Source organism: Saccostrea cucullata, unplaced genomic scaffold (genome assembly GCF_032062105.1).
Source record: "Saccostrea cucullata isolate Sc308-1 unplaced genomic scaffold, CSIRO_AGI_Scuc_v1 ctg1091, whole genome shotgun sequence".
NCBI lineage: Eukaryota > Metazoa > Mollusca > Bivalvia > Ostreida > Ostreidae > Saccostrea > Saccostrea cuccullata.
In genome coordinates, this window is record NW_026923255.1 from 23,621 (window position 1) to 50,539 (window position 26,919).

Sequence of the window (26,919 nt, forward strand, 5' to 3'; positions counted from 1 at the left end):
TTATATATCGTACGAATTTATACCTTTGCAATTTCCATTGTAGCTGTACTTAAGATCTGCTGAATGAAGTTTCTCGGTGGAAGCAGAAGTAACACAGCAGTTCTCTCTTCCAATTTTTCCTCTTTAGAATTAGAAAAACAAAATTACTTAAAATTCATTTAAATAGAGAAACAAAGTGCAATTCTGTCAAGGCATATATAAGTCATACTAAAGCCACTAGGAAGATAAATGCAAAGACGCTATCATTGACTAGGTCTAGATATAGCAGGTATTGTTCTCCATTACAATTTGAATTAAAACAATGCAGAATATTATTAAGGGAGCTTAGGGACTGGCTCAGTATGTCTGTATTTGTGTAGAATTCAATCATTTTTATCGGAAATGCCCCAGGTAGGCGTTTGGTACTGTCAAAGAACCGCACATCAAAAGTGACAACATTGTCACCGCTTTACTACCGCGTCTCTTTCCCTATATAATAACCTTTTATAACATATTCATGTAGAACGAAAAGTCTTTAAGCGGTATAATGACTACTTTTTTGTCCACGGAATCAAAGCTTGACGGATAAATATATCATCATGTTCTAGAACAGGGAGATATCTGCAGACTTAGAATCATCGAATATTTTCAAACGTCATGGTTTTATATGTTTGATATAACGTCCAGGCTATGAAATAAATTTTAATTTGCATTATTTCTACAGAAAAAAGGTATAAATTGCGTTGATATTTTGAATTATAGAATCACTGACCGCTGGTTTGTTCTAATAGATACTCAATATTTTAACATAATGTGGGGAATGATAATGTCAGTGATATATGTAAATATTGTCCTGGAGAAGGTCTGTGCTCAATAAATTTTATATTAAGATTGAGCAATTCTGTCCATTTTGTCCTCTTTCTGACAAATTAAACAACATTCCCACTAGTTTGTGGCGTAATTAAAAACAAAAAAAAATGTCAATAACCTACTTTGAAACCATATGATTTTTTACAGGTTTAGATTTTTCATTCAATATTGTACACATGGAATTTTTCGCCCCCGTTAAATTTTTAGCCCTTTCACCCTTGTCACAAGTGGGCTAATTTAAAACGGGTCGAAATCAAAGAACAGGGAATGGATTCTTAAACAGAACTGGGACTGGGCGAATTCAAAAGGGGGCTAAAAATAACACGGGGCGAAAATAACCATGTACATGTATACAATATCTATACATCAGCACATACATGTATCACAAACATTTCGAAATAAAGACTTTTGTTGGAGCAATAATATACATTTTATCGTTCAGTTCCTAGTGCAAATGTACAAAACAAAATTTTTATGGTAAAACATGAAATACATGTATGATCCGGTCCCTTAATAATAGGTCGGTTGTGAAACATTGTTTTAATTTTTTTTCTTAGTACAATTTCTCTTTCATGTCTGTATTATAAGAATGAAGAACACTATAATAAGTATAGTGTACTGTAAGTTCTTAAAGTAATTCCAGACTGAGATAAACATGAAAAGAGGCAAATACTAACAAGAGCAGCTGAATGAGGGGGAACAAACATTTAAGACGACAATTTTCGACGAAGCTTTAGCTAAGTTCTCTGAATCTAATATGAACAAATATGACATTGCTTATCAAATCATTTAAGGGGGATGTACAAGCCAATTTGATCTAGTCTGGTATGAAATAAGAAATGCCAAGAATGTGCTTCATACTCGTCTAATGTTTGAGTGTTAATGCACTAGTAACCTACTGTAAGAGACCAAAATTAGTGAATAATTAAGTTTATTTTGTTTTAATTAGGAGGAAATTAATCATGGTAGAACTGCGCAGCTACAGCATTCACTAGATGAAAAATGCATTGAAAATGGTATTAGTTTGATTCTTTGATAATATGGCTACAACCATTTGTTTCCCTTTTTTCTTGTCATTTTCTAAAATTCTTGAAAATTTGATTTTTCATATGTGTGTCTTCCTGAGGCCATGTGTTTATTTTGTCCGCCATTCCTCTGTCACACAGAGTTCGAATAACATTGATTTTAGAATAAATGCGACCATAATAACATCAAGACAAGAAATTACTAACTTATAACCATTAGGTAATATTACTTACTACTTTTATTTGTTGCATCGCTTCGTCTGATTAATGAAAAAACGCGATTTTAACCCCACTCCAGCAAATCGGGAAAAACTGTTCTGTTTGCAGCTCGAGTTTCCTAGCAAATATTATTACACTGAGCACGTGGTTGGTTTGTGCATATATCTGCTGTGGATAGATGCGTTTATTACAATGATTATATTTAATTTTTCGCAAAACAAGTCTTGATAATTTGTTGGTTTCTTTGAAACTCAAGAAAAAAAGCTAAAAATGCCCTAAACATATGTGTTTACGTCGGATCTTTTTTTCTGTGGCGATAGAAATTATTTTGAAATGAGGCACTGCAAGGAGGATGCTTAGCATTTAATTTGAAAATGTTAAACAATATGCGGTGCAAGAAAAAGAAATTGCAATTACATATCTTACATTCGAAAAGTTGGTACATATGTCTTCTTTGTTTAGCAGTTAGATAGAAAAAATAGGCAGTTAAAGTATTTCCTTCAGGCACCTCATGTAAATAGCTTGATTGTTTGCAATGACCAACACATTGTATGGAGTAATGTTTGGACATAAAAACGCATCATGTCTCATTATGTTGACTACGTTGTAAGCTCTCACTTATTGAACATACAAAGCTTGATAAAATATATTGAGTTGTTTCTTTGAAATTTAGAAGCAATCACAATGTTTGCAAACAAATGTCCATTGCATATGTTATGTCTATCTTCGCAAAAAATGAGAGACCACCCCCCCCCGTTCCGAAAATCCTATGTTCTTTTTTGAAAATAGTGCCAAAGCTTAAAAAAATTTGCATTACAAAGTATGTGATTGAACATTTGCTAGCCTTATAAGACCATTTGTTATAAAAATATTTGGTTGCCCTCTCTCCCGATCTACTGCCTAGAAACGGTCCGACTAAATTTTATTTTACATCCAATTACAGGATATTTTTTTTCTTCCGTCAACAAATATGTTTAAATTTTTAGGATTTTTTTTCTACCCATAAATACGGACCCAATAATTTTCCCTGAGTAGGGAGGTCCAATAAACGTCATTTCAAAGATGGTATAAAATATTTAATTATGTTGATTTTTTTTTCTCTGTAAAATTGTAATTTTGACAAAATGGGCAAATAGAAAAAAAATATATTATTCATTAAATCTTCTAACCCACTCTAAATGATTTTATTTCTTTTCAAATGTTGCTCCGCTGTAATGAAAATTGTAAATGTTTATTTGAGAGAGTATACAGGAGGGGGGGGGGGTGATCAAAAGTAAACGATATCTTTGGTATTTGATACTTATATTATTGTTGAAATATTCAAGTATTTTTCAAAGTGTAAATTGGTGATCTTTGATAGCATATTGCTTATGGCATATTGCTTAATTAAAAACAAACCCCTTTTCAAATTTGCTTTCACCGGGCAACATAACAAGTATCATATTCAACCATCTGCCTTCCTTCACTAAAACGATCTATACAATCATTGATTGAATTATAAGGAAGTCATTTGTCTAAATAAACTATGAACAAATTCTTATACGTTACTTCAAAGGCAATTTTAAGATATACCATCAATATTTTAGTCGTTTAATTGTTGAATGAGTTCCACTGAGACAACCATTTTTCGTCACAAGTACCTGCATAATGACTTCATTTTCACATTGTGAGCAAAACTTTATTCAGCATATGCTATTTATAGAGTGTGCACCAAATTTGTTTCTAATCTAAATTGTGGTTTGGATATAGAGATAGTTCGAGAACTTTTTAATCACCCCTCTTACTAGTTGATACTAACACAAGGTTTTTTATAACGATTTTATGTGTTTAATTTCTTTGTGTTTCATTGGTGATAATTAAACTTTTGATAGATATTATAAGTTATCTGTGGCAAACTGACAAACTCTTAATTTTAAACTTTGACGGGCCTCATTTTTGAAAGAGTTTATTTCAATACGTACACTATTGAACAACTGTTCGATAATAATACTAAATAAATTACTTCAAGCCACACTATAACACAATTCCTCTTTTAAAAGTGTTCATATTATTTGAAATATTTTGCAACTGTAATTCTCTTCTACATTTAAAGATTGTTATGTTTTGAACTTAAATTTATCAATTAAAAGTGCAAAATTTAGACATTTTCTCGACAAATGGTTGTCGAGAGAACATTAATGCACAGTTTGCGTATTTTTTGGATTTTTTAAGGCTCTGCTGAATTCTGTAGCTGCGCAGTTCTAAGGAGCATATCAAAAGCATTTTTCTGCAAAAGTATAGATTATATATGCACAACATGCATTCAGTTATGCATATTTATTGTGTCTTTATCATAAGGGTTTAAAATTTGATCAAAATATAATGTACTTTAGCCATTTAAAGAAATGTTTACATTTTGTTCTCACTGCACTAAAGGTGGCCGTACATCCCCCTTAAGTGCATTATCAATTTTTACCTCACTCTTGACGCTAGATGGGGATCATCAAGGATAACCACCCGTCTGCATTTGCTTAACGAAGTAGAAAGTTCCTGAAAGAATATAAACAAAAGATAATGTTATGGGGCAATCAGCCTATAAAAATCAACCTCAAATCTAAGATGTCTGCTTCATCTGAGATATTCCTATAACGCTATGCCACTAACAATTCTTACATTCGTCTTCCATAAGCTGAGAGTTTAAAAAAGTCTCTGATATTCCTAAGTATATGTAATTTTTTTTGGAATAATGCACGTATGTTTAATCATTGATTGTCTGACGTCATGACGTCATTGCAAGTACGGTACAATATTCCGTAGGGGCTTATTTACGCAATTGTTCCATTAAGGGGGCAGAGGATAGTTCCCGATTAAGTACCGGTCAAAAAAAAGAAAACAAACACTGAGAAACCATAGGTTTGAATGCATATTATATGTTATTTTTAATAGCTAGAATATATTATGGATACATTTGGAGGAAATTGGTGGCCTTGTTATTTATTGAAATCTGACACTATTGAGTCACTACTAACTGTATATATGAAAATTTTATAAGGAAGCCGTGGATACGCTACTTAGATGACTGTTTCGTAATATGGTACAAAAGTGAGGATCAAAAGTGAGGAAAACCGTTCAATAATCTTCTAATCTTTTTGTTCGACGTTTTTCGTCCGTAACTATTGTGCATATTCTTCTTGCACAATAGTTACGGACGAAAAACGTCGAACAAAAAGATTAGAAGAATTAAGTGTTTTTCTACGCCGCCAAAAATATCCAAAAAATCTTATAGCCGAAGCGATAAGAAAAGCCGAAGCAATCCCAATTACAGAACTTAGGAAAGTGAACAGAAAGAATGAATCCGATAATATGTACACAGAAATTCCGTTCGTTGTCACTTACAATCCAAAAAATCACAACATCTTCAACACAACGAAACAGTGCCTGCCCATACTTCAACAATCAAAAAATCTCAACGACCTTATTGCGGAGAAGAATTTAATTTATAGTAGAAGACAACCGCCAAATTTGAAAAAAATCCTCACCAAAGCCAAATTCACTTCTACAAAGGAAATATTTACAGTTTCCAAATGTGACGATCCACGCTGTGGAACTTGCGATTTTATACAAAGTGGAGAATCACTCACATTCAAAACGGGAATGGATTTTAGAGTTCAACATAATATGAACTGCAAAACCAAGAACGTCATATATTGCATGACTTGCCGTGGTTGCAGAGAAAATTACATTGGTCAACCAGGGAATAAAATATCCGACCGTGTAAGAGTGCACAAACAGCAGATAAGGGACCCTTCCGTAAGAAATACTCCGTGTAGCGAACATTTTAAACAATGCGGTAAAGGACGTTTCAGTATCTTTCCGTTATATAAAGTTACCGAGGAAAATGAACAGTTACGGCGGGCCAAAGAACAATATTTCATTGATAAATTTAAGCCTAAACTAAACAGATAATGTTCTGATTTAATCAATGACTGTTAATATTGTTTTTTAAAATTTATTAATTATTGATTATTATTGTGTAAATATGTATCATTTACAGTGTCAAGTCTATTTACGCTTGCGCTTTCTACAGACATTTTTTGCGCCAAATTTTATCGTTGTCCTTTAACTATGACGTCATATTAACGACGTTATCATGTCATGTTGCTATTGTTATTCAAAATCCACTGAAGAGCCGAATGGCGAAAGCGCTATGGAATAAAATGTGATCATCTTTTCCAAACTCTGGATTATTTTTCTATATGTACATACCTATACCAAGGACATCTTGAATTATAATATATATATATATATATATATATATATATATATATATATATATATATATATATATATATATATATATATATATATATATATGATTGCGCCCATGACAAAAGGGCCTTATGGCATTTTTGCTAAAACAGAGAAATAACGTCACAAAGATGTGACGTTGCAGACGGTGAACTTCGACGCAGATTTTATTTTAACCACGTGTTTTGACGTTTGACGCATCCAGAGTTTTTATCGCTGCTTCCAACATGTAGAATTTATTTTTATTTATAAATTAATTTAATTAATATCTGAATCTTTCAATCCACTGATTTTGATAGATATAAATAAAAACATTTAGAACTGGTTTGAATTCTTAACAAACATATCTATTATACGTCTCTGATACCAATACAGTTTTCCGACATCATGCATGCACCATGTACATGTATAGAAGCTGTCGACAAGGTGTTTATCTGATAGGATAATAAACCTGTGTACTCTAGAAAAATAAATTTTATTTACATATTTATACTAGATTTAGGATACATGTAAGACAGGGGTATATTGTTAAAATATTGCAAAGGAAAATTGCCTTCCTTTTTTGAGATCCGCTCCACCACTCTCAATATGCATCGCGATCGAGTCGATCAAATGTAAACATTGATTCATCAGTGCATACTGCTTACACTTTTGTTAAATTGTTTATGCTAATGCTGAAACTAAACATATACATCTTCCACGTTGTTACAAATCTAGCAAAATGTGTTAGAACAACAGTTAAGATATTTGTATTTTCTATAAATAAAAAATAGGAGAGATAACTCCAATGTCAACAATCGATGTAATAGGGGTACCAGAGAGGGACTTTTAACATTTCAGCGAATTTGTTCCTGGGTTATAAAAGAGATCTTTTATTACCAAATAAAAACACTTATAATTGTCGGCATAATTTTAATATTTTAAATAAAAAATATATCGTTGTAATTTGGGAACAATTAGGTCCTGTTAATGTAGAAAAGGAAAATCAAAGAAAAAAGGAAAACTGTAAAATTGTACAGACTTTCAATTTTTTTTTCCAAATATCTTATCTATGGTTTTTTTTTTTGGCATGAATTTATTTAATAACTAATTTCATTTTTTTAAATAATATACATGTATAGTATCTACCGCATTAAATAAATAAAACTTTAAAAATGTTGTTTTGTTTTATTTTATTGTTGCACAAAGATACTTCAATTTAGAAAAATTAAAACAAGCAAAAACATCCGAATAAAAAAACTGTTCTAACTTAAATAGAGTTGGTCAAGTAAATCTGATGAGAGAGAGATAGCGAGAAATAGAGAGAGAAGATGGAGGGTGGATAAAAATATTTATATTGAATCTTTGTATCTAATATTGAGAAATGTGAAACTCTATTGAAAAAGATGAGCTTTCAAATCAAACAAAATAATAAAGTAGTGTACTGTAAAATGAAAGATTTTTTTTAAAGTTCTCTAAACTACATGTATGACTATTTATTTTTCAAGATCTCCAAATTTGATATAATGTAACTCTATGGTACTTAGGTTTTGTTTTGTTTTTTTTTTTTTTTTTTTTTTTTTTTACACAGAGATCAAATGTTTTAAACATTATCTGCAAATTAATCCCTAACGCCATCAAGAACTTTGTCTTTCACAAAAGCTCGATCAGCATTGAATGTCTTTAACAGATTAATTATCATGCTAAAAAACCCAATTCATCACTGGACTTAACTCATTGCTGTTAACAGTGTGGAATATATTGTTTAACCTCTTATCAAATTATGGATAAATATTATTACATATGCACATAATATGATTTTTATTTGTTTAATTGATTAAAAAAATCCTTTTCAGTTCAGAATCGGGCTTTATTTTTACATGTAAATGCTGATAGAAAAAATTTGATGATGATAATACACGACATAAAACCGCAACAATATGCTTGCATTTTGTTTTATTTTGGCCACAGTGCAGGGGATGGGGGCGGAGTTGTCCGTTTATATTTCCGTAACATGTAAGGCTTTACAAGGCTTAGCATATCACAGCTGCTGACATGGTACAAGAATGGAGTTCATACTCGATCTCTAAAACCCACTTCATAAATAAAATTAGAAAACAAAATCTTAGAATGATGGGAATTTTTTTTACAATTCAGTCATAAAAAAATATGATGAATTTTCTAAGATGCTTACATCCCTACAAAAATCTGACATTTCAAAACTCAGCCAGTTCAGAGACAATTGTCAGGAAATATATTATACAAATATATTATACAAAACAGTCATATCTAACTGACTGTATATCTAGGCATGAACTATTACCGGTATATGTAATTTTTAACCCACACCTACCCCAAAAAAATCTATACATTAAACTGCATGATTCATTTTCAATGGACCTTCAGATATCCGGACCCCAGATATTCGGATGCTTCAGTATCCGGACGACTTTTCATTGGAACGAAATTTGTAAATGTTATTTTGTCTTGTTTAACTGGTGATTCAGGTATCCGGACACTTCACATATCCGAAGAAATTTACTGGGAACCAAAGCGTCCAGATAAATGAGGATCCACTCTATATTGATTTGTCTACTGGATTTTTTTTTTAATTAATGAGGAATAAATCGACGAACCACTTTGTTCGAAATTCTTAATAATTTTTTGTAAATGTCATCTTTAATTTAATTCTATACGTATGCTTCTTAAACCATCCATTTCATAAAATAAAACCAGATTCTGTTCTTCTAGGGTGTCATTATATACATGATTAACAAGACTGAATTTATAACAATTCGGTTCCATACTCATAGTGCTCATAATCGCTTTGCGATTTTGAAAATGGCAATGCTCAGAAACAAAGGTACAAATACAAAATGAAGAATATTATGCAGTATTATTTCAAACCTAAATAAAAAAGTGAAATTACATGTTGTAGGGTTAATGGTACTGGGTGTAGGAGAGACACCCCGCCTGTTCAACTAAACTTTTGAAGTAAAAAAAATTATTTATTTTAACTGGATCGTGTTCACAAGAATTGTAAGTTTCTGCCATTTAGATTTTACCCCCCCCCCCCCTCACCAACACACACATAATCCCATCAATTTTAATCCTGGGTCTATCTTTTGTGTAAATGTGTGCGGGTTATAATTCATTCCTTTGTTTATAAAATTTTTCATCTTTTTCATAGGTAAATATTAAAATATTTTTACTGTTAGACTGAAAAATATTTCGTGTATCCTTTATATTTTTCAAACAACAGTGACATTTTTTGCCCTTTGCAGACAGACAACCTTAAAAATGCAGTGAATTAACCGAATTTTCGTTTTATTTATTTTCTATTGTATATACCGTAATAATATGTTACCACGCTTCACAATTTTTTGTCTTTATATGAAATTTAGAAAAAAATTACAATCTAATAAATTTTCACTTCATTTAGGTAGCGTTTTGTTGCTCTAGATATATATATATATATATATATATATTTTTTTTTAATTAAATTTTCACATATATTGTAACCTAGGACAAATCGTTTGAAGCTTGTCCTATCGAAAGCAATGTTTAAATTAAAATAATTTTCTAATGAATTCTACAGGCTTATCAAATGACTCTTGCGTGAATTACTACATGTAAATATTTTGTTTGAGAAAATAATTGTTAAAAAAAATTGAATGGATGTCTCCCGCTTTTCTGGTCTCCCCCTGGTGTCATAGAAAAGTGAAATGTAAAACACTCACTCATAATACTATGCACCACTAATAAATCGATAATATATATATAGCTATTGAATAATTATAAATTATCAAAAGAGACAATGAGATAAAAATAATGTGAATTGGTAAATATAAATATTACACAACTATGAGATACCAGAGGCGGATACAGGATTTGGGATTGGGGGGGGGGGGGTCGTGGATATTTTTTTTAGACACGGGGTCTGGGGGCCGCCTAAAGGCCCCCAGTGGGTCCTGGATTTTCGTGTATTTTAAGAGTAATCAAGACACTATAATGGAGTAAATATTCTTCATTTATTTTTGATAAAAGTGACATACAGGTCCGGGTGTTTGAATATTAATTCTATTGAATGTTCCTCCTTGTATTGTATCATAACAAATGCCACTATAATCAGGGACCTATATACTGACAGGATTTCGTAAGTCAACTTTAATTAATTATATCTCTTAAGCTATCATATATTTCAGATCAAAACCTTTAATTATCAATTAAAAATTCATTCAAGATTTGTTTTCTATCTTAATAGTAATTTTGTTTTTGTTGGATTATAACTCATTGATAATGTAGATTCAATTAATATGTTGACAAAATCCATTGGAAAGAGAGACTGGTCAAATTCACGAACATTGGTTTCAAAGAATATTGTACATGCATGCTCAAATTTAAGTACGAAAGGAATAAATATGTATAAAAATTTAATAAATCTTTATTGTTTTATTTATTTACAGCCATGAATAAAATAAGCAAACTCCTTAACAGAAAAAAGTTCAATCTTTGGAAAGATACTGAATATGTACATAATTTGGCGTTTTCAAAATTTTGCGCAATCAATGGATATGGAGTTGTTGGCATAATCATGAATTAGCGCTACAAATATTTGTGTCGTATATTCTATTTATAAATGAATTCTTTGTGGTATTTATGAATTAGGACACATCGTCTGCTAAAAGCAGCTAAATAAACGAAGCCCGTTTTTTAAAGCACAGATACAGTAAATTCCTTTCAATGTCAATTTTTGTACAAACAAATATCAAAATATTAAGTCTGTGCATTCTTTCATTTTACAAATTAATTTCTCTTGCCAGGGATTGTTGGAGTACATCAGTTTCTTTTCTCTTTCAGTTTTTGGTGGAATCCCTTCAAATAGGAATGAGTATAATAATATTATGTAGATAGCATAATCATGACTGTACTTGTTTTTTGGTAAATTAAACTGTCTTTAAATATTATAAATTTATAAATAAAATTGATCTACTTTTCAACTTAAAATGGAATCCTTACTATTGTAAGTATGTGAAAAGCTTGAAGATACTGCATACAAGATTAATGTATTTCTTCTATTAGAAATTTTTTTCAGGCATGAGCATACCTAGTCTATGTGTGTACAAGCTGAATGTTGCCCCATTTTTCCAGCACAACATTTTCTCTGTGATTGTAGAGGATTGCCAAACATCGCAACACTTTGTCTTAGGTTAAAAGACACCTAGTGATACTAAAGGAAATACATTTTTTTAAAGAGTTAATATTGGAATCATTTAAGTATTGCTTATGTGTAATTTATAAGTACTTTCTATTATTTAAAAAAAAACACAAATTTAATTACATACCAGTTTTTTTTTTACCTGGCAGCACTGACAATATGATGGATGCCATTTCATGAATTAAATGGGGAAAATAGAATTTTTATGTTACATGTACCATCCAGCCACAATAAAGCTCCCTGTAAGCTTTGACGTCTTATTTTACCTGCTGATCTCCTAAATGAAATAACATGAAAAAAATATATTCTTAAATAATTAAAAAAATAACCTAATTTACTCAGTATATGCTTTTATTTAGAAACATATACAGTTCGCCTGTGAGTGAGGTCTATCCATAGTCCTGATAATAAATTCTTTTTTTCAGAGGACTGTAAAATTATATGTTTTTGTACTAGTACTTAGTTGTACAATAACAGCGACAACATGTATATATTCCTTTTATTTGTTTTCACATGCAGCAGGTTTTATTTATAATTACTGAGTATATCTTTCCGACTTAATGAAATTGTAAATGTAAACTAAGTTGTCGAGGTTCTAAGTATACATGTAGCTACTGACTATGAAAAATATGCGAACAGAACATATAAATTTCACAATTATTTATATGCACTATCAAGTATAAGGATTTTTTTTCATATGGAGAAACCATCATTTGCTGATGGCGGACTGCAAATATACCTATTCTTGGCACTCTGGGCCATTGAGCAGTGATGGATCTTTTTGTGCGAACACTTACTGCAAAACAGGACCACGGTTTATACGGTCTCATCTGTAAGACAGGCCCAAGGATCATGAGACAAACTTAGACTCAAGTCAAATTTTCATCTTCAGTAAAATGTTTATTAATTGTCAACATTATCTCTAAATTGGCAGTTAACAGCAAACTGGTGATGCATATTTTATCAGTATTTTTGATTTTGACTGTTTGACTTTTACAACACTTCAGCACACCATAAAAACTTAGATTTAAGCTTAAGATGTTTCATGATCCCGGGCGTCTCTACGTAACGCAGTGGATTTGAACATGCGACATTAGGTTCAGCTCTTAGCTTTGACGACTGTAGACAAGGCAGGCAATCTAAAGACTGCAAAATGTGGGCAACTTACATCAAGGTAAAAGTACTAGTCTCATCTTTTTTTTTAATTAAAAAAAAAACAAACAAACAATATGAGACTGATTGGAAATTAGTTATCTTTATCCAGTATCAATGAATGGTCATTTAATGCACTGTATACAGGGAAATTTTCGCCTACGTTTAATTTTCGCCCCTTTCGCCCTCGTTGGAAGTTGGCGGATTAAAAACGGCCGGGGCGAATTCAAAGTAAACAGTATAATATCTTAAAGCCGCTTCATCCGAAACAGGCACATATTATCTTTATCAATAAAAGTATGTCATTACATAGATAATATATAAAAATTAATTATAAGATTGATTTAATAGTTTATTACAACAATCCTTGAATAGAAAACATAAACCAAAAACCTTGTTGATAAACAGCAGTTCCTGACGGGAAGTTAAGATCTGTTTTGAAGTCACCTTTGAAAAAAATACCTTTATCGGATATATTTTAATTTAATTATGAAGAGATTTCAAACCCGAGTATTTTTTTTTTCAATTAGTAGAATCCTTAGTCATGAACTATCTTTTAAAAATTAAGGAATTAATTGAATATAAACCATAGTAATTTTTGTATTAATATGCATATTTACAGAATAAAGGAAAAAAAGTGGGTTTAGTAACGAGGACTAGAATATTGCCTGTATACACTTTGTTGTTGAAAAAATGCTGGAGTTTGTTCTTCACGAGTTATACATGTAAGCGATAAATTTAATTTTTCGAAGATGACTTCACGCAATGTCAACAAATGTCAACAAAGGATTATTTATTGTGTGACCTAACAAAAATTATTTTTTATTTTTTTTAATTTTGATATCTTTAAAAAGAAAAAGACTTTGGGGATATAATTTAACCAAAGTTGAAAAAATTTATAGACAATTTTTTTTCAAGAAGAAAAACAAATGTATATTTTTAGCGATTACAATCGGACCAAGCGGCTTTAAAACAAAAATCTTTCTGGGTGAATTTAAACAGGTCGAGGAAACTACTTTATATGGATATCGTTGCGATTGCGCACTGAGGTGCTCACAGCAAACAATGGTCCAATCCAGTGAATGAGCCGAAAAGCATGATGGTCTACTACATGTTTATTTTTGTTACAAACACGTGGGTCAGGGAAATTTAGGACACCATTTCAAACGACTGCAGGAAAGTCAGCTAACAATTTTTTTGAAATGTTTTTGGTACTAATTAAGATTTCCCATGCTCACATTAACAAACAAAGTAAGTTCTCCTTGTTAAATAGTACTTTGAAATGCCGCTCACAAAGTCATCACAAGTAAATAAGACTGAAGTTCTTTACCTCGATATTCGTTAATTTGCCATGTAACTGGTTAAATTTATTTAGTTGTTGCTCAGTTATTTAATATTTGTTACTAGAAATTAAAAGTTGCATTTTATAGTAAAAAAAATTCTTAAGTTGCACTTTTTTATTATCTACCTCTTATATTTAAACCCTTAATTATGCACATTGATCATAGAACGTGAGTAGCAAATATTTCGTAGTTGTATACGTTGGAAACATTGACAATACGTGAGCACACCTCAGAGTTGATTGCTTTTGGTCCAAGGAATAGTCACGTGAAATTTACTTTTCACTGAAATCACAGCACGGGGAAAGCTGTCAAAACGGACTTGTACAATAGAGTGGAGAAAACCCTAATTTTTATCATTGTAAATCATTTGTATATAAATGTGAGCATGGAATCAGTAAATAATGATGTTCATAGTGTATTAAGTGTATAAAATGCTTGGAAAAATGCATCAGGGTTTTCCAAGAGCGATTTAAAAAAAATGGGCCTTTTAGAAACACACGTGAAGTATTTTAGTAGTAGACCATAATGCAACTCAATGGGCCGATTCGTCGATTTGGCAGTCACATTGGTTCCTCACTTAACATGTAAATTTATTCAGACGTCACAGAAAATAGTTTCCTCGACCTGTTAAAACGGGGCAAATTTGTTTCCGAATACAAAAGGGCGAAAATAACACGGGCCGAAAATGTATAAGTATCTCTGTGTAGGATCTGGAGAGTCTTAGTATAGTTGTAATATGATGTTTGTGATTGTTTAATCAGTTTTGTTTTTTTTTTATCATAATTTTTTTTTTGTTGTCTATTCAAATGAAATGAATGTTTAGTTTGTATTTGCCTTGCAATGGATGTTACGTTGCACTTAATTACAATGATGAACAATTGGGACGTTGCTCTTTTATAACAACAAAAACAAAATGCAACAGTATGTAACCAGTGTAGACCTACATAACCTAGCTGTGTGATGATTGTCATGTAAAAAATAAAATAAATAACAAAATATCGCCATGAGCATTCGTATCATATACTAATTCCATTTGAATTTAGTGTTTGTGTAAGTGGTAAAGATGACAATACATCTGACAGTCTACAAAAATGTCCATTGTTAACTCAATGCTTTAACATTGTACTATCTTCGACATATAGGCATGTTTCACTCGATAATTCTTAGCAAGTTTCCATAAATGTATATTATTTACAAACAATAATTACCCAAGATTCGGAGAAATCTTTTTCCCGGTTGTGACAGCTCGATTAAAGATCGATTCAGCCCCTCCGTTTAGCTCCAAATTCGAAAACACGTCCATTTGTTTACATTGTTACAAGCGCCGCGGTGATTAAAGCGTTTACGTAACCACCTCTAGTACACCAGCGACACCTGACGTCATAAATATGACGAATGAGTCCTATTGCTTCCTCTCCTCAAAAAAGGTTACTTTGCAAGAATTTCAGTCGCTCATAGGTCAACTTTATTTTGCTTGTAGGGTGGTTGTCCCTGGTCGTGCTTTTTGCAAGCGCCTCATTAATGCAATAATAAAACATCACCACAAAATTAGGCTTACTAAAAATATTTTGCAAGACCTCCTTACTTGGCAAGTATTTCTGCGATTATTTAACTGTGTTTCAGTGATCAAAACCCACTTCTTAGATCATCAAACCATACAACTTTTAACTGATAGTGCAGGGGAAAGCAATGGAGGATGCGGCATTTATTTTGGGGGAAATGGGCATTTGGGTCCTGGCCTCAATCTTGGGCTGATTTGGGTATCACCAGAGACATGACATTTCTTGAAATGTTTCCAGTTATGGTAGCTATTACACTATGGCATGGGTGCTTACAAAATACAAAATCCTTTTCCACATTGACAACATGGCAAGAGTACATATCCTTAACACACTACCTTCTAAATCAGACAGAGTTATGAATATTGTCAGAAAGATTGTATTTCTTTTACTACAGTATAATATTCAGATAACAGCAAAATACATACACACAAAAGAAAATTGCATTGCTGATGCTTTATCTCGTTCGCAGTGGGCCAGATTTCGACGACTTGCACCAGAGGCAGACCTGTGGCCCACACCGCTACCACGCCACATTTGGGACATTTAGAAGAGGAAGCTTCAAGACTTTTGTATTGGTCGTTAGCACCCAATACTCAACAGACTTATAACACTGCATTAACAAAGTTTAAAACTTTCACTGCTCACTATGGGTTGGCTCACAGCTGGCCTGTCCCAGTTCATCAGCTGTTACAATTCATTGCAAACCTTTCAATCAATAACTTCACTTACAGAACTACATGTTTATACATTAGCGCAATATCTTATCTCCACAAAATCAACGAGTTTCAGGACAATACAAAAAAATTCAGTGTTATAAAATCTATCGAGGAAGTTAAGAGGTGTGGTGGTTTAATTAAAGATATGCGACTCCCCATATCATTTTTGCTGTTTGATAAATTTATACAGACCATAAAATCGGTATGCCGCTTACCATTTGAGACTGCACTTTTTTCCGCAGCCTACACTCTTACCTTTTTTGGTCTGCTTAGAGTTAATGATATTCTAGCTTTGTGCATTACAGATATCTCCAAAAGCAAATCTGGTCAATTTTTCCAAAAAATAAATAGATCCAAAACAGATCATATAGGCAAAAGTTCAGTTCTGCAAATACAAAAATTACCAGGCACACAATTTTGTCCAACAGCAACAATCGAGCTTTATTTGCAGTTAAGACCTCCCAATACAGATACACTCTTTGTTCATGTAGATGGTACACCGATAACCCGTTTTCAATTTCAGACAGTTTTAGATAGGTCCCTGTCATTTCTCCAAGTGCAAGGTCACTATAGGTCTCAAAGTTTCCGCATCGGCATGGCCACCGATTGGCAAAATGTGGCACTCCCGATACGCAGATTAAAGAAATGAGTAGATGGAAATCTAACTCATTTTGGACTTACATCTGCCCGCAATAAATTGCCCGGCATATAAGTTCAACCCCCATACAAAAACAATTACGTACATTCCAGGCATACCCCACAAATACCATACAAGCTACTGTGTGCCGCACACACAAAGATACTCTAAAGTAATTTTACCAAAGCATTTCAGATAAAACAATTTGGATAGTCGGATCAGCAATCCCAGACTGGGCTGAACTGGCTGCCGCTAGCAGACCTGGTGGAACCAACCTCACCTAAAAGGCGTCAATCCTGTGGAGGGGAGTAACAGGACTTAAATGGGAAGAGTTACAAAAAACTGTAAATGAAATGACAAAAAATCAAAGCCCACCAGACTTTCTTATCATACATTTAGGTTCAAATGACCTAACCACTGAACAAATCACTTCAAATTCAAAAAGTTTCTCAGAAAATGCACAATGTACATTACTTAGATTTCATGCATTATGGCCAAGTACCACTCTCATTTGGTCTACCATCCTACCAAGAAGGTATTGGAACTTTGCACCTTTGGGAATGGGAAATAAATTTAACAAAAAAATAACCGTATCAGAATCAATTAATGTATGAAGAATTTTATGGCTGACCAAGTGCAGGGTTTGTACTTTGGCCACGATCACAATATTAAAGCCTCAGAAATAGAGCTGTTCCAAACAGACTGTACACACCTCGTCGGACATAGGCAACAACATATACTTAAATAAGGAGGGGTAGTCACTACCCACCATCCGACCTTTAATTAGGGTATCAGCTCCATATTTTGATATAGATGTATATACTTATAATTATGTCATTGTTTCCACTAAATCCAACATTGTTTCATTCTAGGAACATGTGCATATGTTAATTCATTGTGTTTGTTAGCACAGGAGAGGCTGTTATATTTTGTTCAAATATGTGATAATATACATTTTGTATCATACCTTTGTTTACGAGCTACAAGTGTAATGCTCATCAATGGTTTTAATAATGTAGTTGATTAAGTATGAAAAGGAGTTGCTTGTTTTTAACCGTATTCTATATCTGGGATAATATTTCTGTTTTTTTGACGAATGGAAAAGTTTATAATGTAAAGGGTTTTTTGTGGGGGACATTGTTCCAATGTCTGGGGCTGGGGACTGGGGAGTCCGTAGTGGTAGGTGTTTACACTTTCTGCTCCATGACCTGGGTGTCTGCCCCCCCCCCCCACACTTGCTCCCAAAGCAAGGGGTTTAAATACAGGATTTAATTTAAAGTGTAAATTAAATTAAAATATACAAAGTCAGGACACAGTTAACTGTTGTCAGTATTCTAATGTTTTTGGCATAGTGGGGCCCACACCGGGTATGGCTGGGGCCATATCCACCTCACCTGAGTGAGGGGATGCTACAGACTGGTGCATGTAACAATTAGGCTTGTGTATGCCTCCCTCATGCAAATGTTAAATCAGGTAGAACTGCAGGAGACAGGGTGAGAAGGGCAGGTCATGCCTTCCTCCTTAGAACACTGATGATCGTTCAGGCTTGGGCACTCATGTTCATGCACGCCCCCAGTGTGTCCCTTTCATGTGCAGTTAAACTGGTGCACTGGACGGCTCCGCAGTTTCCCCGTAATAAATGTTGAAACGATGGTTTGTTTTCAGTTGTCTCTCAGGAATTAGCATGTAGAAAACAATGATAACTAAAGTGTTTTTTAAAAGCAATGTCTTTTGGTGAATTCAATAATAAATTATTTTTTATCTATAAAAAATATTTAAAAATCAGTGAATATGTTGACTTTTTTTTTTAAATTGACTTGGAGATAGGCTGGAGAACAGTACTATCGTTCGCAATTCTTTCCTGTACGAAATCCAAAATGTGGTAAGTTTTTTTTCTAGGAAACCTGTTTAAAAATTTCCGTTTTCGTATTTTACTATTTTCTTGTCTGTATTTCTAAAACAATCAATGCATTCATATTTTAATGACAATGGTGTAGACCAGTTGTAATATCAAGCAAGTCATCTTAAACTGGTTTAAAACATGAACTGATCTTGAGCATGTTGAGTAATTGAAAAAAAAATATAATGATTGAAAAATAAAATTCTGCTGACATTATTTAGTCTGAACTTCATTGTTAGAAATAACATATCATTTGGTAGTTTTATTTTACATGCTACATAGACAAATTCCCCTCTCCACAGAAAAAAGAAATGTTGGAATAAAACGTACTAATGAGAAAATATAACTTTTATTGCAAATAAATTGTAATCTGTAAATTCATCTAAGAAACAGAGCTTCCATATGGTAATATTGTTTAAATACAAATGGTCTTTGAAAGATAGAAAATTCAATAAATGACATTGTATAAGTATAACATATACTCAACAAAAAAGAAGCGCATATTGTTTTACTCGTCAAAGAAAGTTTTAAAATGTACATGGAGCAACTACTTTTTTATATCATTGGATACCTGTGACCTATTTAAAGGACAACATGGGGTTTTAAAATCCGAATGTTGAATTATCTCCCTTGATTTAACATGTTAATGAAGGTAGTAATTTTCATGAATTCTTCTAAATCGGATGTCTATTTTCGTTGATATTTTGGATTTAGAGAAACTATTAACACTCCTATTAAACCCATATTTAAGATTTGATTGCAGAGTTGATGCTGCAATGCCACGCCGAAACAAAGATGAACACAACAAGGCTAACGATGATACTAAGCGGAGCTAAGCAACAGAAAGCTGCAACTGTATTTGGAATAAATCAATGGTTTTTGCAACCGTTAAATTAACGTCTGAAGATCATTATCTGGCCATCCGCAGGTAACTACAACCAGGCAGGACCGTAAGACCCCCCCCCCCCCCCCTCCCTTCAGCACCTGGAGCGATTCATAACTTGCTGTAAAACGGCTGCTACAATTGTTGGATGAAAAAATTAATTGTTCGCAAGAGACTGAAAAGAGATGGTATTCCTCCACGATATCCGTACATTGGAAACTCACCAGCATTGCCCCTGCGAGGTGAAATTCATGATTTCAGGAACTGTCATGAATCGTTCATGAACATTCATGATGTGTTCATGACTGGTTCATGACTGGTTCATAAAGATGGTTCATGAACTTTATTCATGAATATATTCATAAAATGTAGTTCATGAACAAATGATGAATATATATGAATATTGGTTATTTTCATTTTAAAGACAGAAAAAACGTAGAGTTCAAGGTATTATGAATGTTCATGAATTTTCATGAAGACTAAAATAATTGACAAAAACGATTGACAGAAAACACTCAATACTCTCATAATACAACTTTTGCATGCAGATGCAATTGTTGAACAAGCCCCTGTTATAGCGAGCGCAGCGAGGCGGCGCGAACGCCGCTCGCATAGCGAGCTCTTAAAGCAACGCCTGTGCGAAGAGAAAATTCGGACTACTGCACATTCATTCGATGGAATTTTTTGACGCCGTAATTTCGACCCACAATGCATCACTTGTCTTAGCTACGTTCTCGCGAGAATAACGGCAAATGTTCAACAAAAAGTTTACTCGCCTTAATTTAATGGATATATTGAAGATAAATAGAAAACGAAAGGTTATTCATTAACTTTCAGCACTGTTCAGGCTTTTTCTTGATATTGCAACTAACATATATACGACGTCATGTGACGTCAGAGTCTAGACGCACCAAATGTCACGTGCGGTTTGACGAGCCCGATCTAAATCAAAACAATAGAAGAGTCTGCGCTCGCTCCAACGGTCGCACCGTCAACATATTAATATATGTTTAATAATAATTCTTTCACCATCTGAAAAAATAAATCATGAAATCTATAAACATTTAGTGTTTTTATTTGATTTTAATTAAACAAACACTACATCACAATTGACAGCATTTTTTTTTCAAATTCATTACCTGTGTTTCTTCATAATTTAAATTAAACAGTTATATTCATCATAATGTGCTTTAATTAATGTCGTTTTTCATCACACAACTTTGGAAAATGAACTTTGTGAGCTTCGTAAAAAACGTTTTATATATTTATTAACAACTTTAAAATGATATCACTTGTCTGTAGTGTACCGTATTATTCCTGGATCGAAACGCTACATACATTTCAATTTTGGTGCAGTTAAAATGTCAAAAGTTTCCCTTGCTTCGTGCGTAAATGATAGAGCACAGACTGCATGGTTGTAAAATATCTATGATCCACATTCGTATTTTGTAGTTTTAATTCTCCTATGCGTCTTCACAGCTCAGAATATTCTGTCTGAGGGCGAGAGATTGTTATTATCATGTCATAGGGGGCCGCCATACTTGCTATACGAAACTAAAAGTCAATACATGTATAATTTATGACGTAAAAAATCGAATTCTTCATTGATAAAACTTATTTTGATATAAATATTGTATTTTTAGTGAAAAGTTATTCAGATAGTGTTTGTAATTTTTTTTAAACAGAAATCTTTTAAAATTCGAAACTAAGGTATTTCTTAGCTCTACTGTACATTTTTGAATAGGCGCAAACTTGAAAACGCGCGAGACGTTGGAAGTAGGAATTTGTAGTGTGGAAGAATCAGTATTTGTGATCTATTATTTGCATAGTTACTGTGCCGTTTTCTAATTGCATAATTTTTTTTCGATCGGGTTCAATATTCTGTTTATACTAATTATGGTAGCCATGCGGTTTGCCTGGCGTTTTGGCTGTGAAGTTTGGTGATGTTGGCCTCCCTAAGGAGTAAGTTTTATACTGTTTTACTTGAATTTATATCTAACTTGATCATCTGTATCTAACAGTATTATGCAATATATTGTATCATGTTTAAATTCTGCAACTACAATGTTTTGTAAAACCGCGCATTTCCAGCATGCGATAGGCATAGGCCTGTTCAGCTCACATGTTAAAGTTACGCATTTAATTTTGTTTGATTGCTTATGATTTTGATATTTTGTCAAATTCTTATTATGCTTTTGTAATTTGCAGTTTTTCACCCTCTCACAAGGTGTGTCCAATAAACAGTACAGTCACTGATCTTTGTCGACTTTTAAAGAAAATAACAGAATATGAAGAAGGAAGACTATATATAGGATCGATCTACTTCATAACTGGTGAGTGACAAAAAAATGGAGACAATCACTGAGTCAGAAATCTGTCTGTAAATGTTACTGTCTATTTGTAAAATAACAACTAATTAAAGCACATTAGAATAAATTAATATGTCTTTTTTTAATGCAATTTTTGTCTAACTTTGCTTTGAGTTTGGATCCAACCATATAACATACATTAATTATAGACTGAGACTCAAAACATTCATAGGCCTGATTGATCTACAAAATGATGGTCCAAGAAATTAGGCTTAAATTCCACTCAGAATGTTTTAATTTGGAAGTGTCTCTGATGCAGAATTAAATGAATCTAAAATGCAAGAAAATACAAAAAAGTCTTATGTTTTACAATCATGGGTACTTTCAGAAAATCTTTCTTTTTGAAGGAAAAAGAGAAGCAGTTAACAAATGTTGATGAGCAGAAGAGAAGAAACTCTGGCTGCACAATAAATCTGAGCTCTTGAAAAAGAAACAAAAAAAATGAAAATATGAATGATATTGAATCAAAGGATCCAAATGATGAAATTCTGGAAATTCCACATGGAGAGACAATAAAGATTTTTGAATTGACCATCTCTGCTCGAACTGCTTGAAAGCACTGAAAACTGTTTCCCTGGTGCTGAACAAACTTTTCTCCTAGACTGGAATTAAAAACTGTTCAATTTCTGGCATTAAAACACAATTTGAAACATGCTGAGGAAGGATCCCCCTCTCCTTTTGACCAAGTAAGGTTAAACATTCTGCAAAGAGTTGCATTTGAATTGAATTTTTTTTTTATACTTTTACCAGGAATGAACTACATTACTCATTTACTATGGTTTAATGTGTTAGATTGTCTATTTTAATTTTTTTAGCAAAGATTTTGTTGCCATGGTTGGAAAACAAATAACATTTCTGTAAAATCTTTCAAAATGCTGTATTATAAATCATCTACTGTTACTTTTTTAGCATGACTTCATGCATTTTCATGAATAAACATGAATAATAATATTTCATTTTTTGTTTACGAATAAGCAAGAATATTCATGAATGCTAATTGTTCATGAATTTTATTCATTCATGAACATTCTTGAAAAAATTCATCAAATTATTCATGAATAGTTCATGAAGATCCTATGAACTTATTATTGGACATTCTTGAAATGATGAATCTTCATGAATATGACTCTTCATGAATTATTCATGAAAAAAAAAGATTCATGAATATTCATCAATTTTCTTTCATGAATAAAAATTCATGATTTGAAAATGTCCAATAATAAGTTCATAGGATATTCATGAACAATTCATGAACATTTCATGAATTAAATTCATGAAAAATTCAAGGAAATTCATGAATTATTCATGATCGTCTCGCAGGGGTGAGACGTCGCACAGTACATATTGTTATGCCCCTTGAATTTGGGGGCGATGAAAATGGCCTTAACTAGACTTTTCTATTTGCAAAATAGGACATGTTTGATTTTTATCATAACACACTCTAAAATCACTGAAATACTTATAACGTAGATTTTGATATTATTTTGAATTTGTGTTTCTTTTTTTGTTGAGTATATATCAGTATTGATTTCTCTTTTTAAGTTTATTTCAACCAAAAATTTAGCTCTAAGCAAAATATTATCAAGTTTAGTGAAGTCATGTGCCAAAATGATGTTGATTATTTGAAAATATTATGTGCATTTATTTCTAAAATTAATAATTTTGTCTGTTCTTCTTAGTTATCACCTTCTGCTAGACCGGCTTATTATATGTATAATCAATAATAATTTGCAACTGTATTATATGTTGCAAATAGAAAAGTCAAGTTGATGCCATTTTCATCGCCCCCAAATTCTAGGGACATAACAATATGTACTGTGCGACGTCTCAATGCTGGTGAGTTTCCAATGTACGGATATCGTGGAGGAATATCTCTTTTAAGTCCCTTGCGAACAATTTATGCACTTTTATGCTGATTTTTTTCATCCAACAATTGTAGCAGCAGTTTTATAGCAAGTTATGAATCCCTTCAGGTGCTGAAAGGGGGGGGGGGGGGTCTGACGGTCCTGCCTGTTGCGTAGCTCCGCTTAGTATCATCGTTAGCCTGGATGTGTTCATCTTTGTTTCGGCGTGGCATTGAAGCATCAACTCTGCAATCAAATCTTAAATATGGGTTTAGTAGGAGCGTAAATAGTTTCTTTAAATCCAAAATATCAACGAAAATAGACATCCGATTAAGAAGAATTCATGAAAATTACTACTTTCGCAAACATGTTTAATCAAGGGAGATAATTCAACATTTGGGTTTCAAAACCCCATGTTGTCCTTTAAAAAGGTCACAGGTATCCAATGAATTAAAAAATAGTTGTTCCATGTACATTTTAAAAATTTCTTTGACTAGTAAAACAATATGCGTTTCTTTTTTGTTGAATATATAAATGTTATATATGTTTTTGTACCATTTACATGGTTTTGATTGAATAAATTGAATTAAATTGACTCTGCTTTATGAATTTCAGAAACCACGTGGGATTAGCTTTTTAGGAAAGCTAATACCTGATTGATTTACATTTTCCTTTTATTCAAGTTACTTAGAGCGCTTATGTTAGTTTAAGGTAGATGTAAAATGTGCTTTATCAATAAAGTTAATTCATTAAAATGTGTTTCAGTAAAGATTCTCTCAAAGTACGCAAAAAGTACATGTTTTTAATCATCGGAAAACGTACTTGTGTAACATTTTATGTACATTTGGATGCTCTAAAACTCAAAAGATTTGATGAAATTATCAAAAGAATCCTAAGAAATAGATATGGTTACCTTTATTGTATCTGTGACTTTGAATCCAATAATATTCTCATCTCCAGTACGAAGTAGGTTATGCTAAACAAAAAAATAAAGACTATTTATAGGAAACTTAGGTCATCAGATAACTCGCTTGAAGAAGATCAAAATTATTGAGTCATAATTAAGTTATCAAAAATATAGTTAGAGTAATACACATCTTTTTCATATAAAATCCTGCATCAACCTGAGATACCCAATCAGCCGGTGGTCTGATATTGGTTGAGGGCGATCACAAGATATGATGTGGAGCAGAGTGTGCTTTATTATGTCAGGGATGTCGGCAAATATTTTATGGTTAGAGGCAAAATAAATCGAAAAAACGGGGGTATGTTGTCCTAACTAACTTTTTGTAATATAAAATTCCTTTGAAAATCTGGATATTTCCCGTTTTTTTTTTTCAAAAGCTTCGAAAACTTTTTTAATTCTGATTTAAATAAAATTAAACATACAACGCTAAAAATGCTTGACGCGTTAAAAAAACTACCTACATGCGTATTTTTTCTTTCAAAAAGCCAAAGAAAGAAATTTCAAATGTATATGATTTAGTAAAGAAAAAAATACATTTAATTTCCTACATTTGTTTTAATATTACTGTTTCATGTCGAAGGAGTCCATTATTACAAAATTCAAAATGAATTAATCTTTTATTAATCCCTCTATTCTTTAATTTCAGAAATAGGTTTGTCATCAAAACAAAGTCAATATATGTTTTTTTAAAGAGTAATTTCCCTGATATTTTATATTTCTTTGCTTACAACTTCAATTCATTAAAGAATTTCTAACACCAATTAACTGATTGATTAGAAAAGAAAATACCAAATATTTGCGTAGGAGGGAGTGCTAAAAAGGGAGGCGCGCCTCCATTTTGTTTCTACCTTCTAATCTTTGTTTTTCTAATCTTTATTTTATACTAAGTAGTAAATACAGCAATTCTGCACTGTTCTTTAAGTGTGATGACACAATATACCCCACACCAAAGACTCTTTTCTGTGTCAAAAACGGTGGCCCACTCCAATGTTTAGATAAACTGTGTAAAATGCTTCTAACATATACGTTTCTCAAAAACTTCATTGTTTTTTAAAGAATTTTCTACTGAAAATTAAAGTTTTCTGCAACATTTAAAGATAATACAGGAATTTGCACAGGTTCTTTACTTCACTTTTGGGATTAAAGAGGTCAAAGGCCGATTGGTATAGAAACTTTGCTTTTTTCTTTGTAAATGGAAAACAGAAAAGAAATACTTTCTATACTTTTGACAAATTTTAATGTGTTCGATGATGGGAGTTCACTGAATTTTTTTTTCTAATTTACTATCTGTGAACCGTCATTCCTTGTCTCAACTCAATCCTTTCTGGCCAATACATGTACCCATGAGTGGTATTAAGAATACAATCCCTAACTGAAAATTTCAAAATGGTTTAAATACTTACGAAATACTTTTCGTTTGCTCTAAACAAAAAGTTTGTTTTTCCTACAAAAAACACTCCTTTTTCTATGATCAGATCAACCTGCTTCAATGAATTCAGTTCCACGTGCCCGTGCGTTTCTTTCAGTGTTTTGAACCAGTTTAAGAACTGATGTGCGATGCTCTATATAACATACGATTCATTAATAACTTTATATATCTTTTACAAAAATAAAAAAACAACAACCTCGAAAAAAAAAACTGTTAATGAGTTCTTCTATTAATCATTATGTGTTGAAGATTTATCACTCTTATATAATTTTTGTAAAAAAAAATTAACATAGACCAATAGAATAAATAACATTTATTTACCAGCTTCTTAGGAAGATCTGGATCTTTTTCTTGACTCTCCCAAACCTCTGAACATTTTCTAATTAGTTCTTTCTCCCCCTTAATATTCATGTAATTAAATATCAAAGGGGAGTACGCCATTGTGACTGTATGCAAATTTGTCACGCGCATGGAGCGGTCCTCACTTTCAGCATGGAGAGACATTAAGGCTAAATCTGAGTACGACTTCAGGTCTTTCAT

At 32.4% G+C, this 26,919-nt stretch overlaps 1 protein-coding gene and 1 long non-coding RNA gene across 3 annotated transcripts; one reads left to right on the top strand and one right to left on the bottom strand.

The window, feature by feature from the left end:
- Nucleotides 1-26,919, bottom strand: LOC134263565 (E3 ubiquitin-protein ligase rnf213-beta-like). The gene is made up of 5 exons (XM_062745942.1): nt 26,701-26,919; nt 26,354-26,512; nt 24,897-24,959; nt 4,549-4,622; nt 1-121 (listed from the first exon to the last, which is right to left on the bottom strand). The coding sequence occupies exons 1-5, from the start codon at nt 26,917-26,919 to the stop codon at nt 1-3; spliced, it is 636 nt and encodes a 211-aa protein (XP_062601926.1).
- LOC134263564 (uncharacterized) lies at nt 21,551-23,026 on the top strand. 2 transcript variants are annotated; one of them, XR_009991307.1, is made up of 4 exons: nt 21,551-21,573; nt 21,674-21,732; nt 21,979-22,103; nt 22,487-23,026. It is a non-coding gene; the product is annotated as an uncharacterized LOC134263564 (long non-coding RNA). The 2 variants fall into 2 exon arrangements; XR_009991306.1 differs by lacking the exon at nt 22,487-23,026 and having other exon boundaries at nt 21,979-22,313.

Excerpts from the sequence above, each read along its gene's own strand:
- LOC134263565 (XM_062745942.1), bottom strand. The coding sequence starts at position 26,919 with ATGAAAGACCTGAAGTCGTACTCAGATTTAGCCTTAATGTCTCTCCAT. Across the intron at positions 26,513-26,700 it reads CAGATCTTCCTAAGAAGCTG|AGCATCGCACATCAGTTCTT; the intron begins GTAAATAAATGT and ends TATGTTATATAG. Across the intron at positions 122-4,548 it reads CATCTAGCGTCAAGAGTGAG|AGGAAAAATTGGAAGAGAGA; the intron begins GTAAAAATTGAT and ends CTAATTCTAAAG.